Below are 18,838 nucleotides of genomic sequence, written 5' to 3'. Positions count from 1 at the left end.
GCGGGCAGAAATCCCCAAGTGAAATATATGGCCTATATTGTAAGAGTTGGATAATCCTAATGGTCCTCTGACCTTAGAACTCCTTAATTATTTAAGACAAGTACCATGGCCACAGTAGGAAACCTAAGTTTTCTAATCCTATCCCTCAAACTCCTGATGTTCACTTTAAAGCAATTAGTCCATTATCTGGGCCTTCATCTCTCAGGAGCCTCAGTAACAACAATTTGGACAGCCCTGCTGAATTAGCCCTTATATTCTACCCTCTTTGTGACTATTATTTTCAGAGAGAAGGTGGATATTTGCCTTTAATGTGTTAGCTTTCATTTTCACATTTGAGAATACTTATTTGGAAAATACTACGGGTAAAACGGTGAAAACTAAAGGCCGATGATAATGAAAAACTAATGGCACAGAAACTGGACATCAATCACCGACTTGGCAATAAGGTTAGATGGTTATTCCATCACAAGGAGAGAAAAAAATGAAAAAAAAAAAAAGAGTTTGTCAGTCAGCATGTTCCATTTCCAATTAGCAGGTAGTATCAAGCAGCCCTCAAGTGCAGCAGACCTTACCCACAGCAAAATCCTCTGCAAATAGAGGAATCCTTGCCTAGGAAAGAAGACTCTGTCATCCCACAAGTGTAAACGGCATGGCAAGGGGAGACACAGCATGACTTAAGATATATTCCAGCTATTCTTAGGGGCACTACCTTCTTTAAGTCAGAGCGATGCTGTGGCTGAACCAGTTTGCTTCAGGAGGCAGGCTACTGGTCCACTAATGCTGGAGCCAGGGGACCACGAAAGTACTAAAAATCTCATTTCTAGCTCAGCTAGACCTACAAAGCAGAGAACTGTGCATCTGGCTCCTGAAAAGCTACAGGCTCTGTCACTGATTAAGTTCCAGGATTCCTAATACAAAAATAAATTCAAAAAAATATGATGTATGTGCACTGTACCCTCTCAGTTTGGAATCACACAGCCCGAAATAGAGCTCCTGGACTATATAGGGCTGCTACATATCAACACACGTCTCCACAGGGCTGAGTCACACAAGTGCTGACTGGCCTCAATGTACCTCTCTGCTAGCCCCAGCCACTCCAAAAATTATTTGAGCCAAAACGGATCATGGAGGGTTTTCCTCTGTTAATTTCTACCACTTGACTGATTCCTGAGCCAGAACTCCGTATGCAATGGTTCAACCCTTCCTAAGTAAAAATATCTGTTTTCCTGTGATAGCAATGGCCTCCGCTTGAGTTCCACAAAAAAGCTGTTTGGCTCCCAGCTTCTGCAGTTTGCTCAAACGCATTGTTATTCCACCATATGCCATAAAACATCCATAAAGCAATAAAATGGAAAGCGGAGAGCAAAGCCTGAGACAGGCATACATCACCATGCTCAGATCATCAATGTGAGATGGCATTTTGTAGCCTTGACGTGAGATGACATTTATGTTATCATCCCAAATAGTTACGTGTATTTAATGAAAACTTTATAAATATTACATTGACAACTTTTTGCATGAATGCTGTTATTAAATCTCTCTTTTCTAGCTCCTTCCTCTCCCTTTTCCTATCACAAATATTTTCTTCACAGTTATCACCAGGATATAACACCCCATCTTTTCCACAAACTTGAGTAATTCACTCTAGTTGATAATGATATCAGAGGATAGGGCCTTCCCCCTCTTTCTTCAAATGTAAATGGAAACTCCTTCCTGGATTTACTCAAAAAAAATAACTTTTCTCTGCTGACGGAGCGTGTTTGGCATTTGAATCAAAAGATTTCATTGCAGTGTGTTTTGCAGTATGCATAGGATAAGTTGTACATGAAATTGCAAGACATATGCCAGAAAATGGTACATTGGCTTTAATCTCTTTGCAGAGGTATTTAGAGGATATACATTCTGCAGGTCTGGGATCCACACCCAGAGGAGTGGGTGCAGTGAATACATGATTTCTCTCCTCTCCCCACCCACGTCCTAGCATCAGCGGAGAAGCCAGCACAGAATTAACATAAACACTTAACTTTTAGATTATTCCCTCCAAGTTTACAAAACTCTAGAGCAAAAAGAGGTTATGTCGCAAATGGAGCCATATTACATGAAAGTCAAAGGGGGCACTGACTATTTAAAGAAATATGTACCTTCCAAGCAGAACGTCACCAGCAGAATAGACAGTGATCGTCATCCATACACGTAGCGTATTGCATTTTAATGCTACACTCTGCATATATCAGACAGCACAAGTACTTGGTAATATTTAAAGGTAAGAAATTACCCAGCTATTTCAACATATGCCAGACACAAGCTCATCTGATGATACAAGAACAAATGTCTGCCAGTTGAGTCTGCTGTACGCTGGACCCTCTTTTAGTCCCTGACATCTCCCGTCTACTGAGCTGACTGCTACTCTTAGATGACCACAACAACATCTATCTGTCCCCTTTTGAGTACTACTTCAAAAATGAAAATAAGGCTCCAGACAGTTTAGCAATCAGAGCACTCACAAGTGTGTCAGGGCTCACCCCTAGAGTCCCGACTTGGCTTTGGTCCACCACACTTCCCCACGCAAATCCAGCCGCTGTCAGAGTGACTGGAATCTATGCCTCCTGTCACAAAGGGCCTAACCTACACATCGTGTGATTTCTTTCTGGGGGGCGTGCCCTTCCTCAGTTCTGTTTGGGCAGAGTTTGTCAGATAGCAACCAGTAGCTGTTCGTCCCTCTCTGAGGACCATCAGGTGCTATTGAACATTGAGCTCCACGCCCCTGGATAGACCCCTTATTTTGCACCACTGACAAAAACCTGCTCTCCTCTTTCCAGTATATATTCCCCGTCCTTAGTACGAGTAAATGTGACTCTTACTTCAGACTGCAGGATCAAGACATGAGTTGACTTTGTTGACATCATTCATGACTGGACTTTCTGGAAAATGCAACTTTATTTGGAGGCTGAGGGTCTTTTTTAACTTAGAATAGCTGGTAGGAATGACCCAGACTGGTGCACGGCCTGTACCAACTTAAACTTTGAGGGAGGAGGGCTTTACTGAAAATACAGATAATTTTTTAGTAAAAGAAGAAAATAAAGAGAAGGCCTATTTATAATATGCCTAAACTGTAACTTCCTGTCAGGTAAATTAGGCAAGGTACTTTCTACTTAATTACAGAATAGGAGTAGGCAAATATGTATTAAATGTCAATAAATTCACATTTTCCTTCAGATTTTGTGGAGTCCTGTGCTTTTTCCAGAGCTCACCCTTCTATGCCAATCTGCTATTTAACGGTATTACAGTGTATTATTACACAAAGATGAGATTATATCAGGATTAACACAAATTATATGTAGTAGTTATAGAAAATGAAATAATCTCATCCCCATAGTATGAATGTTCTTCCTTTTTTGTGGTAATACACCCCACTTACTTCTGGAAGATATTTTTTTCAGCTTGTCAAGACTCACTTTGCTCTTCAGAAACACATGGCAGAATTCTAACTTGCATACACAGCTTTCTTGACTATACGTGTTTAGATTCAAAACAAATTCAGCCTGTCTGTGCACCACTTGCAGCACTGCTACAAGAAATCAGAAAATATATGCGATATTCAAGGGAAGATGTCCAGATGCAGAAGGGCAGATATCCAACTTCCATTAAAGCCCTTGTCTTCTTCCACTGTGCCTCTTCCTCTAGTTTCTGCATGGTCAGTTTTTTCCTGATGCAAATTACATACCGTTGAAATTGATAATATTGTCTACTAGAATGTTTAATTCCTTTATTTTAGGGTTATTCTTCTTTTTTTCCTGTAACAGATGTGTGACAGACTGCTTAAGCAGAAATCATCTTTCCTGATGTACATGAAGTTGTGAACTATATCTAGTGCATGCAGAACTTCTTATTTCATTATTTTGCAAAACATTTCTTTGCATTTTCGACCAACTACGGTTACAATCACAGGGACAGGAAAAAGAAGAAATATTATATCACGGTTATTGATCCAAAGCCATAAATGATCAAGCACCCTTAACTTCTAGGACTTGGTCCAAGGGCCGTTGGAATCAGTGAATTACTGCCATTAATTTCAATGGGTTTTGGATGAGACTCTTCACAGATAATCGCTTTATAAATTCTCTAGTTTCTAAAATAACATAATTACGAAATTTTGCCTAAGAGCCTTATCTACCGTTTGCTCCCACTGTTATTGAAATGAACAGCGCAAATTAAAGTCTCTAACTTAGACCAGAGCTCTGCAAATGCCTACAGCTGAACTTTGTTTTATTGACAGAGCCTACGTAGGAATGTCCAAATAGACAAAGACACGACCATGGGGTAGCAAAACAGAGTTCACCAAACTGGATCAGGATCACACTCCAAACACATTTAAGCATGAAAAATACTTAAGACAGAAGCCTCTGCATTTTTATGTACTTGCTGTAACCTGTGGTCATATTTTGTAACAAAGATGTAATTCACACAACCACAACTGGTTGAGACACAGACTAAGGATTGTACTTAAGTGCTTAATTCGGTTTAAATGCTTTGAAAAACACTAGGGCTGCTGCTCACGTGCTCAAAGGCTAGCCAGTTCAAGGGCTGACAAACAACAGTCTAACTTACAAGCCGTACTGCCATTCTTCAGATGGTTGATCAGAAAGTAAAGGCAATATAATGCTTCATTATACAAATCAGAAATGTCAACCAAACTAAAATATCCAGTTCAATTCTGACAGAAAACTACCTGCATGCATAATAAAAAAAAAATCCAATTTGTTCATTTTCATTATACTTTTTCATGAGCTTTTTGTTAAAATATTACACAAAATTGCAACACAAACATCAGATTGCATCAATGGGAGATTTTGGAAAGACATAGGGAGAATATATGAGTTTCTGAATTACTGCCATACATTTCCTAAGCATTATAAATATATTACAATTATTTCTCAAGCTATTAAAAAATCCCATGTGTTCAAGGCTCCACATTCTCTTTTCAAGAGCCAACAATGCCCCAAGCACCACCTGCGAAGCCCTGAGAGGAAGAACTACTCCCTGGTCCATGATTACGCAATGATAAGGATCCAGGCCCTTCAGGCATAGCTGTTTCTTGGCGACCTCAGAAAACAGGCTGAGGACCAAGTGGGAATGATGAGCCATCTACCCTTCTGCTTACCATAAGTGCACTGAAGGAATAAGGTAATGTCTGAACCAAGCGAAAAAGTTTGCACTACCATTATGTATTTAATGGATATTCCAGCCATTAGTCTATGCCGTTTTGGTGCAGTCAATCTAGTGCTCTTCATGAACACTAAGTTATTTACTTGTCACTATTAAGCATGTAATAATGGTCCAACCGTACTCCAAATATATGCATTCGCCTGACTTAGCATTCCATAACCATCCACTTATTAATTGCTTAAAAGCATTCAAAGCTACACAGCTACACGGCAACATGACCCTGATTCTTTATGTCCCTAGAGTGCAAAACAGTAAAAATGCAATTTTTAAGAAACTGATAGTCATTCCAGAGTAAATAGGGCATTTTTGCCTGAATATTTTAATGCTAACTACCTAGTTCAGAACCCAAAATCTGTATTAAGAACTTCAAAATATTTTGACTGCAATGAAGTGCAGCACCTTATTGATTATGATATTACTGTACGAAGAAGGAAGATCTTGCCTAGGCTTCTCTACTTCCTAAGCATGTGTTATTTCTGTAACAATTCCATCCAAGGGAAGGATTTACACAGACTAATGTAATGAAAACAGGATTGGGAGAACTGTGATTTTTTTTTCTAACAAGTACCTCACTTTATGAAACAGGTAATGCCATTCAGAAAATCCCCCATAATTCTTTTCATTATGATTGCAGAGTTCCCTGAGATTCATTTTTTAAGGAAACAAACAGCTACTCTAGGCTGATCTTGCCTGTATTCCCTTTCAATATCTCGGTCTTGTTCACACAACACAACACGATGGCAGCATGCCTTCTGCCGAATTACATCTTCAGCAATAGTGCCCTGCACGCATTTCTGCCCAAAGACATCTGAAAAAAATCCTATGACAAACGTATGTGAATAAAAAGCAGTCACCCTAGGAGGAGAGGCTTCTGTAATAATTTTGGGGCCAGAGGTACTGTGTACAGCCTGTCATTGCTGCTCTCAGCGTGCTACCCCCCGCACCCTGAGAATCGAAGGGAAGACGACAGGGGCTTCCTTAAATTGCAGCCGGGAAGATTTCCAGTAGTCGCTCGCTTTACCAGGGGTTGTCTTGGCAATGGGCGCCCGCCGGCAGCATTGCACAAGAAGCGGCTGCCATCTTCAGGGGAGCCTCGGCACCGGCTCAAGCGCGCACCCTCCGCAGACACACCGCTACTGAAGTTGTGACCAAAACCAAATGCGGTTGCGGGTGGTCGGTGGTGGGAACCAACTCAACGAACCCCTTGCCTCGCTCCCTGCCTCTCTCCCAGGTAAAGGAAAGGCGTTTCCCAGCACAGCACGGCGCAGGGCTCCTCTCCCAGCCCACCGGCCGCGGGCAGCGCTCCGGAGCGGGGCACCTCGCAGGCATCCCGCCGCGCTGCCGGGCGCTCCGCGGGGACGGGGACTGCAAATTTAACTCTTTCCGAGAAGCACCTCCGCGCCCCGCCGCCCCCCGCCCGCGCTGCCCCCCGCCGCGCAGCCCCCGGGCGGGCGCCCAGCCGCTGCCGCCGGAGGAGAGGGAGGGAGGGAGACCCGGCGAAACCCTACGAGAGCCTCCCCGCCTCCTCCTCCAGCTACGGCCGCTGCCCTTCGCGTCCCGGCGCGGCATGGGGATAAATGGGGATGGCAGCGTGTGCCCGTTGGCGGGGAGGGGGAGTGAGGCGGCCGGCGTGCATCTGTTGCCGAACGGGTAGCGGCTGGCAGGGGGATGCGGCCGCAGCTTTGCTGGGCGAGGGAGCGCCAGCGAGACACAGCCTTCCTCCCACCCGCGTACGTGCGTGCCAAGGGCAGCGGATCCCAGCCACCACCAGACACCCCCGTCACCCGGGCACCCTCCCGGGCCCAGCCCCGCGCTGCAGGTGCGCCGGCGGGGCGAGCCCCGGCTGCCGCGGGAGCCGCTCCGGATGTGCGGGGCGAGCGCAGGATAGGGCCCGCCAGCTCCACTTCCTCTCCCTCCACCGCCGGTCTCTCCACATCTGCCGGCGGTTTGCGGGGCCGTGCGGACAAGGCGGGCGGAGAGGCGCCGCGTACGGCCCCGCCGGCGGCCGCAGCCGCGGCCCGGGCGTCCGCGCTGCCCTTGCGCCCCGGCACCCGCAGCGCCCCGGGACTGGGCGGCGGCGCTTCCCCCTGCGCCCGGTGGCGCGGGGCCCGCGGCGGTCCCTACCTCCGTGTCGTAGAGCCGCAGGTCCAGGAAATAGGGGTTGAGCAGGGACTCGTTGCGGATCTGATCCATGGCCAGCTGCACGGCGGGCAGCACCCCCCGGCCGATCTTGCTCTTCTGGTCCTCCTCGGACTGGCTGAGCGGCATCAAGCCCATGATGGATATCGGCGTGGTAGCGTTGGGGGGCAGCCCGGCCGCCCCCCGGGAGCTGCCCCGCGACCAGCCCCAGCCCGGCGGCGCCCAGCCCAGGCACAGGAGCAGCAGTAGCATGGCAGGGTTGGAGGTGGCAGCGGCCGGTCTCCGCGGAGAGGGATGCATGCTGCTGGATGGGGGGGAGGAGGAGGAGGAGGACTGAGGGGTGGGGGGGACGGACAGAGCGGCGGCAGGGAGCCGAGCCCCTCTCAGTCCGGGCGCATCCCCCGGCGGCAGAAGCCAAGGCGGGAGGAAAAGAGCCGCCTCTGTCTCTGCTTCCCCGGGAGCCTCGGGGTCTCCTCTGTCTTCGCCCCCTCCCCTCCCCTGGCAATAATCCTTCTGGCAATGGCGCCTACTCCTTCCCAGGTCTGCCAGCTGCAACCACCAGGAGCAATAAATAAATAAATAACACACACCCCCCCGCAACCACGCACACACAGGCACACTCCCCACCACCCTCCTCTCTCCCGGCGGCAGAGCACGGGAGCGGGACCTGCCTCTGCCTCCCTGGCTGCTCTCCCCCCCTCTCCGCTCGGGGAGGGACAGCACCTCTCAGGCGCGGAGGGGGGGCCCGAGCAGCCTTCACTGAACACGTCCCTCCTTCCCCCTTCCTCCTCCTCCGAAGCCGGGGGAGGGGGGGGAGAAAAAAGACGATGCTCCGGCAGAAAACGCCGAAGAGAAAAAAGCCCCCCCTAGAGCCGGGGAGGCGGCGGAGGGGAGCGGGGCCGGGCCGGGGCGGGGTGCTAGTGCTGCATTCCTGGGGAGCCGCGGGGCAGCGCAGAGGGAGCGGGCGCCCCGCGGGCCGGGCAGCCCCCGCCGCGGGCGGGAGGTGCCGCCTGCGCCCGCCCTTGGGGTCGGGCAGCGCCGCCGAGCAGGATACGCAGCGCGGGGCCGGGGGCAGAGCCCAGTGGGCGGCGGCGGGGCCGGGCCGAGGTTCCCTGACGGCGTCAGCACTGGGTGCCCGTGGGCCGGGCACCTTCGCCAGGCGGCGACCTCAGCGCGAGCGCGGACGGCCGCGTGGGCGCGGGGGGGCGGTGCGTCTTTCAGTGGCCGTGGCCCACCCGCACGCGCGGGGCGGAGGGCACGTGCCGCGGCTGCCTGCGGTGGCGGGTGCCCCGCACGCTCCCGGCCCGCGCTCTCCCCGCGCAGGGGCGCAGCCACCCCACGCGCGTCCCGGCGCGCGCGCTCCCGCACGCCCGCCCTCACACGCGCGAGAGACACGCCGGCGCGCACGCGGGGCCGCTGGCACGCGCTGCCCGGCCACAGCCCGCCCTCCTCCCGCGCACACGCGGCACGCGAACACGCGCCCACTCCGGCCGGGCGCCCCCGCGCGCACACGCGCAGCGCGGGCCGCGCGGCGGGAGCCGGGATGTTTCAGCCCGTTCTCCTCTCTGCGCAGAACCGGCGGTTTCCTGGCGCCGGGCTCCGCTCGTGGCCACGCAAAGCCGAGGCTGCGGCAGGGCTCCCGCGTCCCCCCGAGGGCTGCACAGCTCTGCCGGTAGCCGGGGAGCGGGTGAGCCCTTTCCACGCCTGTGCTCCCAACGCGTTACCGCCACACCTCGGCGGCTGCGGGGCACAGCCCACGTACGCGCCAAGGCTCTGTGCCGTGCTCCCAGCGTGTCCCCCCGCCCCAGGGAACGCACCTCGCACTGCCCACCCGCGACCGCAGCTGGCAAAGTCCCTGCGCGGCGGCTGCGCCAGCTTGCAGCCTACGGAGCAGACCCGGGAGCTGCCGCAGGTCACTGTGTGTTTCAAGGCGGGTTGATCCGACCCGGGAGGCGTTGCTGGAGAAATGCGGAGCTTTGCTTAACCCTGCCTTAGGCACCTCGCTTTTTATACATACTCGTAATTTTCCTGAAGTCACTCACAGCAAACCTTTGAAGATCAACCTAATACATCTGATTTATATCACATACGTTGCAGTGGCATATGTGCAGTGAACTGAAAAGAATCTTCGTAGATTAATAAATTCTAAGATCATAATGATCTGACCTTGGGCTAAAAGGCCTCTGGCGATAATCTTACCACACTCACTGCTTTACAGCCTTTCCCCCTGGAGGTATTTAAAAGACATGTAGACGAGGTGCTTAGGGACGTGGTTTAGTGGTGGACTTGGCAGCTTTGGGCTTGTGGTTGGACTCGATGATCTTAAAGGTATTTTCCAACCAAAACGATTCTATGATTCTATGACATCCAGCAGTGTTGGCTTAAAGGCATCAGTAATGAAGAGCCCACCACATCTCTTGATAAAACATTCCAGTCATTGATTAGTTTGCTAAGAGGTGTATCTCACATTCAGTAACAATTTGTCTTCTTCCAGCTTCCAACCACTGGTCCTCATCTTGCCTTTATCAGCTGAAGGGGACATAGTATCAGTGATCTCCCGTGCACCTGAGCTAAGATTAATCACCACATTTTGCTTTTTTAAAATAATTAGACCAACTTTCCCTCACCTCAGGAATCATTCTTGGAAGCATTTCCAAGGCACCCCTCCTTTTTCCACTTTATATGTGAATCGGTCCTTCTGACTCTGCCGCATGTCAGCCCTCAGCCACCAGCAGCAACCTCAGCAGCTCCCTCAGCACCAGACACTTCCAAGGGCCGGGCAGGTCGGGAGAACTAGCCCCTACAGGCAAACCAGCCTGTTTGTTGTCCTTGCGGGGCTGCCTCTTTATGGAATACTCTACACTGTGTTTCGGATCCATTCTGCCTAAAAGCATGACCTACTTCTTCGCTCCTGTGCATCTGATCTTGCATTAGGATAAATCAAACTATGTGCTTTATAGGTACAAGTGACCTGTCCAGCAGTTTCTTTGTCACCTGCAAATTTATCAGTAACTTTTTTTCTTCCAGAAAATGGATTATCATGACATCAAGAACAGATCTTCCTAGGATGCCAACAGGAATACGTGCCATATTGATTTTGTGTAATGTTATTTTTAATCAGAATTTCATATGCTAAATGATGTTTCACCGTTCTCAACCTGATCTGCAACAGATACCAAGTTTGTCAAAATCTGTTTCACAGAAAATCATTCTTCACTGCTTGTATCCTGTATCATTCTGTGATTTTCTCCAGTACTTGGCTACCAGGACTACAGCTACTTGGATCACTTTGGTTAGCATTTTAGAATATTGGCACTGTATTAACACACACACTCACGCTCCCTCTGGAATGCCATCAGCGTTCTAACCTTTTTTTTTTTTAAGCAATTTCTCAGGTTTTGAGAACTCAGTCTTCCTGAAAGAAAGCTTGAGTCCAAGTTATGTGGTACAACAGAATTAATACCTTGAATATTATTAGCACCTGCTTGACATCCTTCTTTGCTACTGATGCAGCAGCAAACATCCCTTTGTTATTTTAAGAACCAAATGCACCTCCTCACTTCTTTCCAGACACAGGTTGGAAAGAGTTATTGCACAGTTCCGTTCAGTGTAAAGCTCGAGGCTTGTCCTCGCGTGGGAGGCAGATCCCAGCCACCGCCAGCGGTGCCCACACTGTGCACCAGGAAGTCAGGTGCTGGGGAGGGAAGTCAAAGAAACACACCTAGGAAGTCCTATCTCATGGAGATAATGCTTACCATGGAGTACAAAAGCAGTTCCAAAAGCAGGCCCAGGAAACCAAGATTTACCCCTATTTGTCCAGAAACCTAAGGCAGACTTTTCAGAGTCAGTCTCTGATGATACTTCCCTCATTTTTGGGGTGCTTGGCAGCAGATCATTTCTATGCATCATTCTGCGCATCATTTTGCCTATAACGTGAGCCTGGGGAGACAGTTCATCTGTTAATGCACATTTCTGGTTTGAAGGTGACCACCTTCGGTCAGATGCATCCCAGCTTCCGTGTCTGAACTGCAGAAGTCTGGAGTATCGCTGGAGATCATTTAAACCAAGCAAAGCTACAGTATTTAATAATGTGGTACTTCTGGCAATCTTTTTGTCACTGCATTGCCTGTCAGCAAAACAGGGGTGCTGTTCATGGTCATACTGTGAAGATAGAGTAGTAAATACCGGGGAAGCACTAAGACACTGTAACATTCAAGTTCCATTAAAAAAAAAAGCTAAGAAAATAACCTTTATTTTTCAGGCTAGGGATTTACTACAGGGAAGTAAATAAGGCCATATATTGAACAATGAGGATTAGGCAAAGTAAGCCTCTCAAAATCCTTCCTGTATACTCAGTGAGGCATGAAAAAGACAATTTCCACATCTTTTGTAAAAAAAACAGGGAACATAATGCAAGAAAATCATGTAATTAAAGACAATAGTGTAATAGATGCACTGGGGCTAAATTTAGATTTAACAAAGAACTTCATTTCTAGCGCTTTTAAATATTTCATTTACAATCCTATCAAAAAATTTCAAGTTGCACACATATAAGTTTTCAACATGACATATACATATAGTTAGATTTTGTAAACCCTGCTTCTTTCCAATTTTCAGCATTGAGAAATTTCTTCTTTCATAGGTACCATCCTTTGTTTATGCATAACAGATGCCCAGGTAACAGCTCATTTTAAATAAAAGGAGGCCTAAAGGAGAATTGCACCATACTGCTTATTAAAGATTGTGTCAGACACAGCTGCCTGCCCAGCTGCCTGGTTTTTTTCCCTTAGAAATCCCCAGAATGTTTTGCTACCACGGAATCGGTGAAGTGCATCCTCTAGGATGAAATCCTCTAAAGTAGCACACATCCTTTATCTGTTATGCAAAAAGGCTTTATATTCTTATTTGGTGGTCTACACCGGACACCCTCTGTATCTCTTTATTCCTTGTTGGCTAAAATATCAGTTCACAAGAATTGTAAATACTGTTCTCTTTGCTTGAAAATCAAATGTCACTTTCCTCCCGGCATGTTACCCAGTCACTTCAGCATTTCAATCACGTGAATTCTTCAACCATATTTCAGTAAAAACAGTTATGTCAAATATCTTCCTGCTAATGATTATTTCCAATTTCTCTCAGTTACTACTAAGTCTTCTTACAGTGTATGCACAGTTAACATTTTTTTTCTTTATATATTCTTTATATTTGCTCATCACAGAGTACCTAATTCATGAATATCAGGTCTAAATATCTGTACTGGTATGACTCCCTTGACCACTTTTCCTTCAGCTGCAAGCTAAATACCTTCAGAGCATGGAGAAGTTCAAGAAACCCAGAAAACTGATTTTTCCCTTACCACCAAGAAAGAAATTGCATCTGCTGCAAGTCCTGTCCCACTCTGGGAGATGGTCTGATGCTACATGAAACATGTCATGCTACCTGTCAGGCCAGTGACCCACTTCCTGCATCTTCTATCTTCTTTCTTCTTGCTTTTGGAGTTAGGAGAATTCACTAGAAGGTCCTGCTCTCTTTTTGTCTCCAACGCCCTTTGGAAATCCTGGAAGCCTCGAAAAGTATGTCATCTACAGCCGCGTCATTCCTGTCGGTGCTGACTAGGACTGGTCTAAACAGGCTTTGTCTATTCATATAAATGTCAGTGAGTAATGCATTGAAAAAATAGACTGAAAACTGTTGATCTAAGCATAGTAATTTTAGTACTGCATATACATACATAATTGTTTTCCTCTGTAAATGGGAAGTGCAAGAACACTGCAATGCTCTAATTCAAACCCAGCTATTGCTGTTGCTGTCAACTGCTAGCACCCCGACAGAACGGGGGGAGCTCTCCTATGCCTCTTTTTCCTCCCTCCCAAGGACTTTCCCACCTACCTCAGCTAACTTGCTAGCACAGTCAAAAAGTCTTTGTTGCGAGCCTATACAGCATTCTCAAACACTGCCAAAAAACCCCACAGTTCCAAGCGTATATACACAACTGCATGATCCTAACTCTATTGTCTCTCTAGATGTCTTGATTGCTATGGCTTTGTATCAGGGTATCAGAACAAAGCTCAACTTCAAATTAATCTCCCAATCTACAGGCTTTAAGGGAGCCAAATGAACTTAAAAGAACATCAGATTTTGAACTACCAACCCAGCAGTATCGCTGTGTAACTGCCCGTGTTTCATACATAGGGAACAGAACAATCCCATCGGTCCCAGCATTACCAACAAACATGAATTTCCCCTTCCAGTAAATCTTATCACTTCTTATAAATATAACAAAAATTGAACACAGTTTTGAGTCTTTGTTTCAGCAGAGCTAGCAATAAATACTGCTTCCAATTCATGTTGACCGATGCACATACAATGATGACTGTTGTTCCTGGGTCTTTGTGCAAGCTCTAACAATCCTCCATCATAATGGTTTGGTCAAGACTGCATACACCGATGTTTCAGTGGTTTATTTCTCAGAAGGAAGGTTTATATACTGTTTTCTGTTGAAGATGCACAAGTCCATGGGACCTGATGAGGTGCATCCGCAGGTTCTGAAGGAACGGATGAAGTTGCTAAGCCACTATCCATCGTTTTTGAGAAGTCGTGGCAGCCTGGTGAAGTTCCCACTGACTGGAAAAGGGGGAACATAACCCCATCTTCAAGAAGGGAAAAAAGGAATACCTGGGGAACTACAGGCCAGTCAGTGTCACCTCTGTGCCTGGCAAGATCATGGAGCAGATCCTCCTGGGAACTATTAAAAGGCACATGGAAAATAAGGAGGTGATTGATGACAGCCAGCATGGCTTCACTAAGGGCAAATCGTGCCTGACAAATTTGGTGGCCTTCTACAATGGAGTTACAGCATTGGTCAATAAGGGAAGAGCAACTGGCATCATCTGCCTGGACTTGTGCAAAGCATTTGACGCTGTCCTGCATGACATCCTTGTCTCTAAATTGGAGAGACGTGGATGTAACAGATGGACCACTCAGTGGATAAGGAATTGGCTGGATGGTCACACTCAAAAGAATTGCCGTCAATGGCTCAACGTCCAAGCTGAGATCAGTGACGAGTGCCCTTCCTCAGGGGTCAGTATTGGGACCAGCGCTGTTTGATGTTTTTGTTGGGGACATGGACAGTGGGATTGAGTGCGCCCTCAGCAAGTTTGCCAACGATACCAAGCTGTGTGATGCAGTCGACATGCTGGAGGGAAGGTGTGCCATCCAGAGGGACCTTGACAGGCTTGATAGCTGGGCCTGTGCAAACTGCATGAAGTTCAACAAGGCCAAGTGCAAGGTCATGCATGTGGGTCGGGGCAATCCCAAGCACAAATATAGGCTGGGCAGAGAATGAATTGAGAGCAGCCCTGAGGAGAAGGACTTAGGGGTGATGGTTGATGAGAAGCTCAACATGAGCCGGCAGTGCGTGCTTGCAGCCCAGAAGGCCAATCATATCCTGGGCTGCATCAAAAGCAGCATGGCCAGCAGGTCAAGGGAGGTGATTCTGCCCCTTTACTCAGCTCTCGTGAGACCCCACCTGGAGTACTGCATTCAGCTCTGGGGCCCCCAACATAAGAAGGACATGGAGCTGTTGGAGCGAGTCCAGAGGAGGGCCACAAAGATGATCAGAGGGATGGAGCACCTCTCCTATGAAGACAGGCTGAGAGAGTTGGGGCTCTTCAGCCTGGAGAAGAGAAGGCTCCGAGGAGACCTTCTAGCAGCCTTCCAGTACCTGATGGGGGCCTACAAGAAAGCTGGAGAGGGACATTTTACAAGGGCATGTAGTGATAGGACGAGGGGTAATGGTTTTAGACTGAAAGAGGGCAGATTTAGATTAGATATTAGGAAGAAATTCTTTATTGTGAGGGTAGTGAGACACTGGAACAGGTTGCCCAGAGAAGTTGTGGATGCCCTCTCCCTGGGAGTGTTCAAGGCCAGGTTGGATGGGGCTTTGAGCAACCTGGTCTAGTGGAAAGGTGTCCCTGCCCATGGCAGGGGGATTGGAACTAGATGATCTTTAAGGTCCCTTCCAACCCAAAGCATTCTACGATTCTATGATTACTGAGTTCAGGAAAGGGAACTTGAGAGACCATAAAATAAAGCTGTCTTCTCCCAGTTGCTGCAGGGGTCAGAGCCTAAAAGATCAGCAAAATTATTAAAAGAAAACCTGTGACCGTTAGAAAAAAAATCCCATAGTTGTAAAGACAGTTCCCACTCTACCAAATCAAAAAATATTTTATTAATTCTAACATCAGTTTCATCAGTCCAGCCCACAGAGACAAACCTTTGAAGATGCTCACAAAAACATTCCATCTGCGTGGGTTTAGAAAGACCTTGGAAGAACCTACATACACATCTCCTACAGGCAGAAACCCTCCCCCCACAGCCTAATTATATAAATAGATATGCCAAAATGACATGAGTTTATGAGGACTCAAAGAAAGGGCTGTACATTTTTTACAGAAAACATGAACAAAGGCAAATAATGGTAGAAATCCAAAACTAAATGAAACAGATGCCAAGACTTCTGGGGGAAAAAGGTTGACATCTTCATGCTTCTACACATAAGCATACCTCCAGCTGATACAGAAAGAAACTTTCTTTTTGAGCTGAAACCCTTTTAATCAACATGGTAATGATGATGGTCAATGACCAAATACATTGCTGTACACACTCCTTGTTTGACTGGGTAAGGCAGATCCCACATACCACAGCAGAAAACATTTTGTACCCGTGCAGACTAAACCCTATGTTTTCAATAGGACTAGATGTGCTGCCATGAACAACTTAGCAGAAAAGGAGTTCCCAGCCAAAATACAAGTTATATCTGAAAGACAATTCTTTTTGTATTAATATCATCTGCATATCATATCAATTAGTTGCAAAACCATTTTTGTTTATACAGCCATTTTTATATGAACCATTTAAACATGTACAATCTAATGAAATACATAATCTCTTAAGATTCATTTTCTCTAACTGTAATTTTGAAATTTGTCAAAAGAATTATTGTTAGGTCTTATTTTGCAAGTTTTATGCGTGTTGAAAATCCACATAATGTTGAATTAAGTTGTGCAGTCTGGGACACAGCCGCATAGCTAGGTCTAGGTGAATCTAAATAGCTTTTCCCAGAGCATCACCTTTAAATATTGTTGCCTTATTTCTTTAAAATGAGAAAAACCCCAATTTACTCCAAAACCAGACTTAAGCATGATTAGAAATTGGTCAAGTGCCATGAGCATCTAAAATTGTCGCAACATTTAATGTATAGTATTGACAAGCATGTGCAATCTGTATGCATCTGGATTGTTATTTGTGCAAAAACATGCAGACCCACTCTGCCTTCATGTTCAAATCCATGCTGTCTTCAGTGAGGGTTTTGTGGGAGTCACTTAGGGCAGAATCTGGACTACATTTACCTTCTTGGTATTTAAGAGACAAGAAGAATTATTAACTGCTAGCTGTTAAAACGCCCAACTGCAGAATGTTTTAGTAGAAAAATAAACATTTTAAGTTATTGGCAGATAACATTAGTGCAATTATTTTGACCGCCTTACTTTCACACAGTAGATTAAAAAAATATATTGTCACTTGTGAAAACAACCTAAGACATTTCAGAAGCAGCTATGTAGCTGCCAAATAAAGAGAAAAGAGGAGCAGATTCTGTGGCATGATATAACCACAGCACTTATTTTATGTAGCTCTCAATGCTTAGTGCCTTTTAATGCTCCAGAAAATGAAATCCAAAGCTTGTAAACTAATTACAGTACTTTCCATACAAAAATATATCACTTATGTGATTTTCAAAAGGCTGACTAACTGCTGACTAGAAAGAGAACATTTTCATATTCAGCTATATCCTAGATAACATCTGGATCAACTCCTTTCTTTGAAGAACCATTTTTGGTAGTCCGAGTTGGTACACGGTCGTAATAACGGTGCTGGGTTCCCATTGTAAGCGTTTGACTGGGCTTGTACGCACTTCTGGGTGTGAAGGTGAAACAAAGTACCGTCCTACAAAAGACAGAAATAATTTTTGTTTTTCAGGTCTTAAAAATTACAGGCATATCAATGTGTTTTAAAAGTAACAGAAGACATTTGTGACAAATAAAGATCACACGTATCCTTCTCATGGGGCTATGCAGTGAAGCCAAAATGCCTAACTTGGGGTTCTCTGAAACTTTGTCAAAAGACCCTGCTTTTAAACTTACATTAGCATAGCTTTAGAATGAATCGTGTCTGTAAAGGATGTGCTAACTTCATTCACTTTCATTGCCTTTTGTTACTGCACCAAAATATGGGTAGAGAAAATGAAAGCCAAGTACAGACATTACCCAAATTCACCAGCTTATTGCACATCTTGCAAGTAAAATGTAAATGTTGTTAGTTAAGTGTAGATGTTGGATGTATTTTTAGCAAAAAAATTCCCCTTTCTTCACAGGGTATATTTTTAGTGGAAAAGGCAAAATAAGCTAAACATGACCCTTGCCTGCAGATGTGTGTGAAGCTAAGCTTGCCTTGCTGGAGGGCAGCATGGCTGCCTCAGAGGTGTAAGGTCTGACAATCAGGCCTCCACAATCAGATTCCCCGGAGGACATGTTTTGAGGCCTCAGGTCCTCCTATTACGGGAGTCTCCAGGAACATTTTATCTCCAGTGCACGTCCCTCGCTCCAATCCAGCAGCGCTGTCAACTAGGAAAGTCAGCTGCAAAAAGGCAGCGTGTCCAACTGTGGAGAAGTGCCCTGCTCCGAGACCCTGCCTTCCCAGGTGACACTCCCACACGTAACCGTTTCCAAAGCCTCTGACAGCCTCAAAAGAAAAACATCAACACCTTGTTTCTGAGCGTAAGCCTGACTCCTCTGAAAGCCTGCTCTTCCATCGTCAGGAATATTGCACTAATTGCACCTCAAGCCACAGCCCCTGATGCCCAGCAGTGTGCGCTTGCTCACGGGCTTGCTGACAGACTCAGCTGGTGAATGACTTTCCTGTTCCCGTTGTGATAATTCAAATTTTTGAGCGGACTAATCAATATCTGCCTCACTCATTTTTGACTCTGTGACCGTAAGAACTTGCTTCTTGCCAGGCTGCTGGGAAGGCTTTTCAAATCTTTTATTATGCTGCATCCGTAAGGACAGCTTTTCCAGTGTCTGACACTTCTCCAGACAAAGCAAGAAAAATGCGGTACTGACACCTCACCCATCACTTGCCTTGAAAGGTGAGGACTGGTGGTTTTGATTTAATGCGATAGAAGAAGAGGAATCGGAGCAGAGTAGTATGTTCAAATCACACACAGACACAAAGTGATGATAAGAAAGAAAGAGAATTTAGCATTTGAAACTTTAGGAATTATTTTAAAAGTTAATGGCTAGGAATGCAGTGGAAACAGATGTATTCCAAAACTGTTTTCTCAATTATTTCCTGAAGTGACTGAAGTTCATTCAATGTATGCCATCTTAGGGATTAATGCATATGACTTGCAAAA

General features: G+C 46.4%; 2 protein-coding genes across 2 annotated transcripts in view; both read right to left on the bottom strand.

Annotated features, from left to right (window-relative positions):
* GABBR2 (gamma-aminobutyric acid type B receptor subunit 2) overlaps positions 1-7,665 on the bottom strand; it is a 523,105-nt gene extending 515,440 nt beyond the window's left edge. Inside the window, exon 1 of the mRNA XM_068396715.1 lies at positions 7,351-7,665. Coding sequence (XP_068252816.1) covers positions 7,351-7,665 — 315 coding nt within the window. The remainder of the gene's footprint in view (positions 1-7,350) is intronic.
* A 7,908-nt stretch (positions 7,666-15,573) lies between these two features.
* Positions 15,574-18,838, bottom strand: part of GALNT12 (polypeptide N-acetylgalactosaminyltransferase 12) — a 62,705-nt gene continuing 59,440 nt past the window's right edge. The window contains exon 10 of the mRNA XM_068396256.1: positions 15,574-17,370. Within this exon, the coding sequence (XP_068252357.1) occupies positions 17,233-17,370 (138 nt within the window). The 3' untranslated portion in view covers positions 15,574-17,232. The remainder of the gene's footprint in view (positions 17,371-18,838) is intronic.

Source organism: Nyctibius grandis, chromosome 3, assembly GCF_013368605.1.
Source record: "Nyctibius grandis isolate bNycGra1 chromosome 3, bNycGra1.pri, whole genome shotgun sequence".
Classification (NCBI taxonomy): Eukaryota; Metazoa; Chordata; class Aves; order Nyctibiiformes; family Nyctibiidae; genus Nyctibius; species Nyctibius grandis.
The sequence above is the reverse complement of the archived record's forward strand: the minus strand, read 5'-3'. Positions and strand labels throughout refer to the sequence as shown.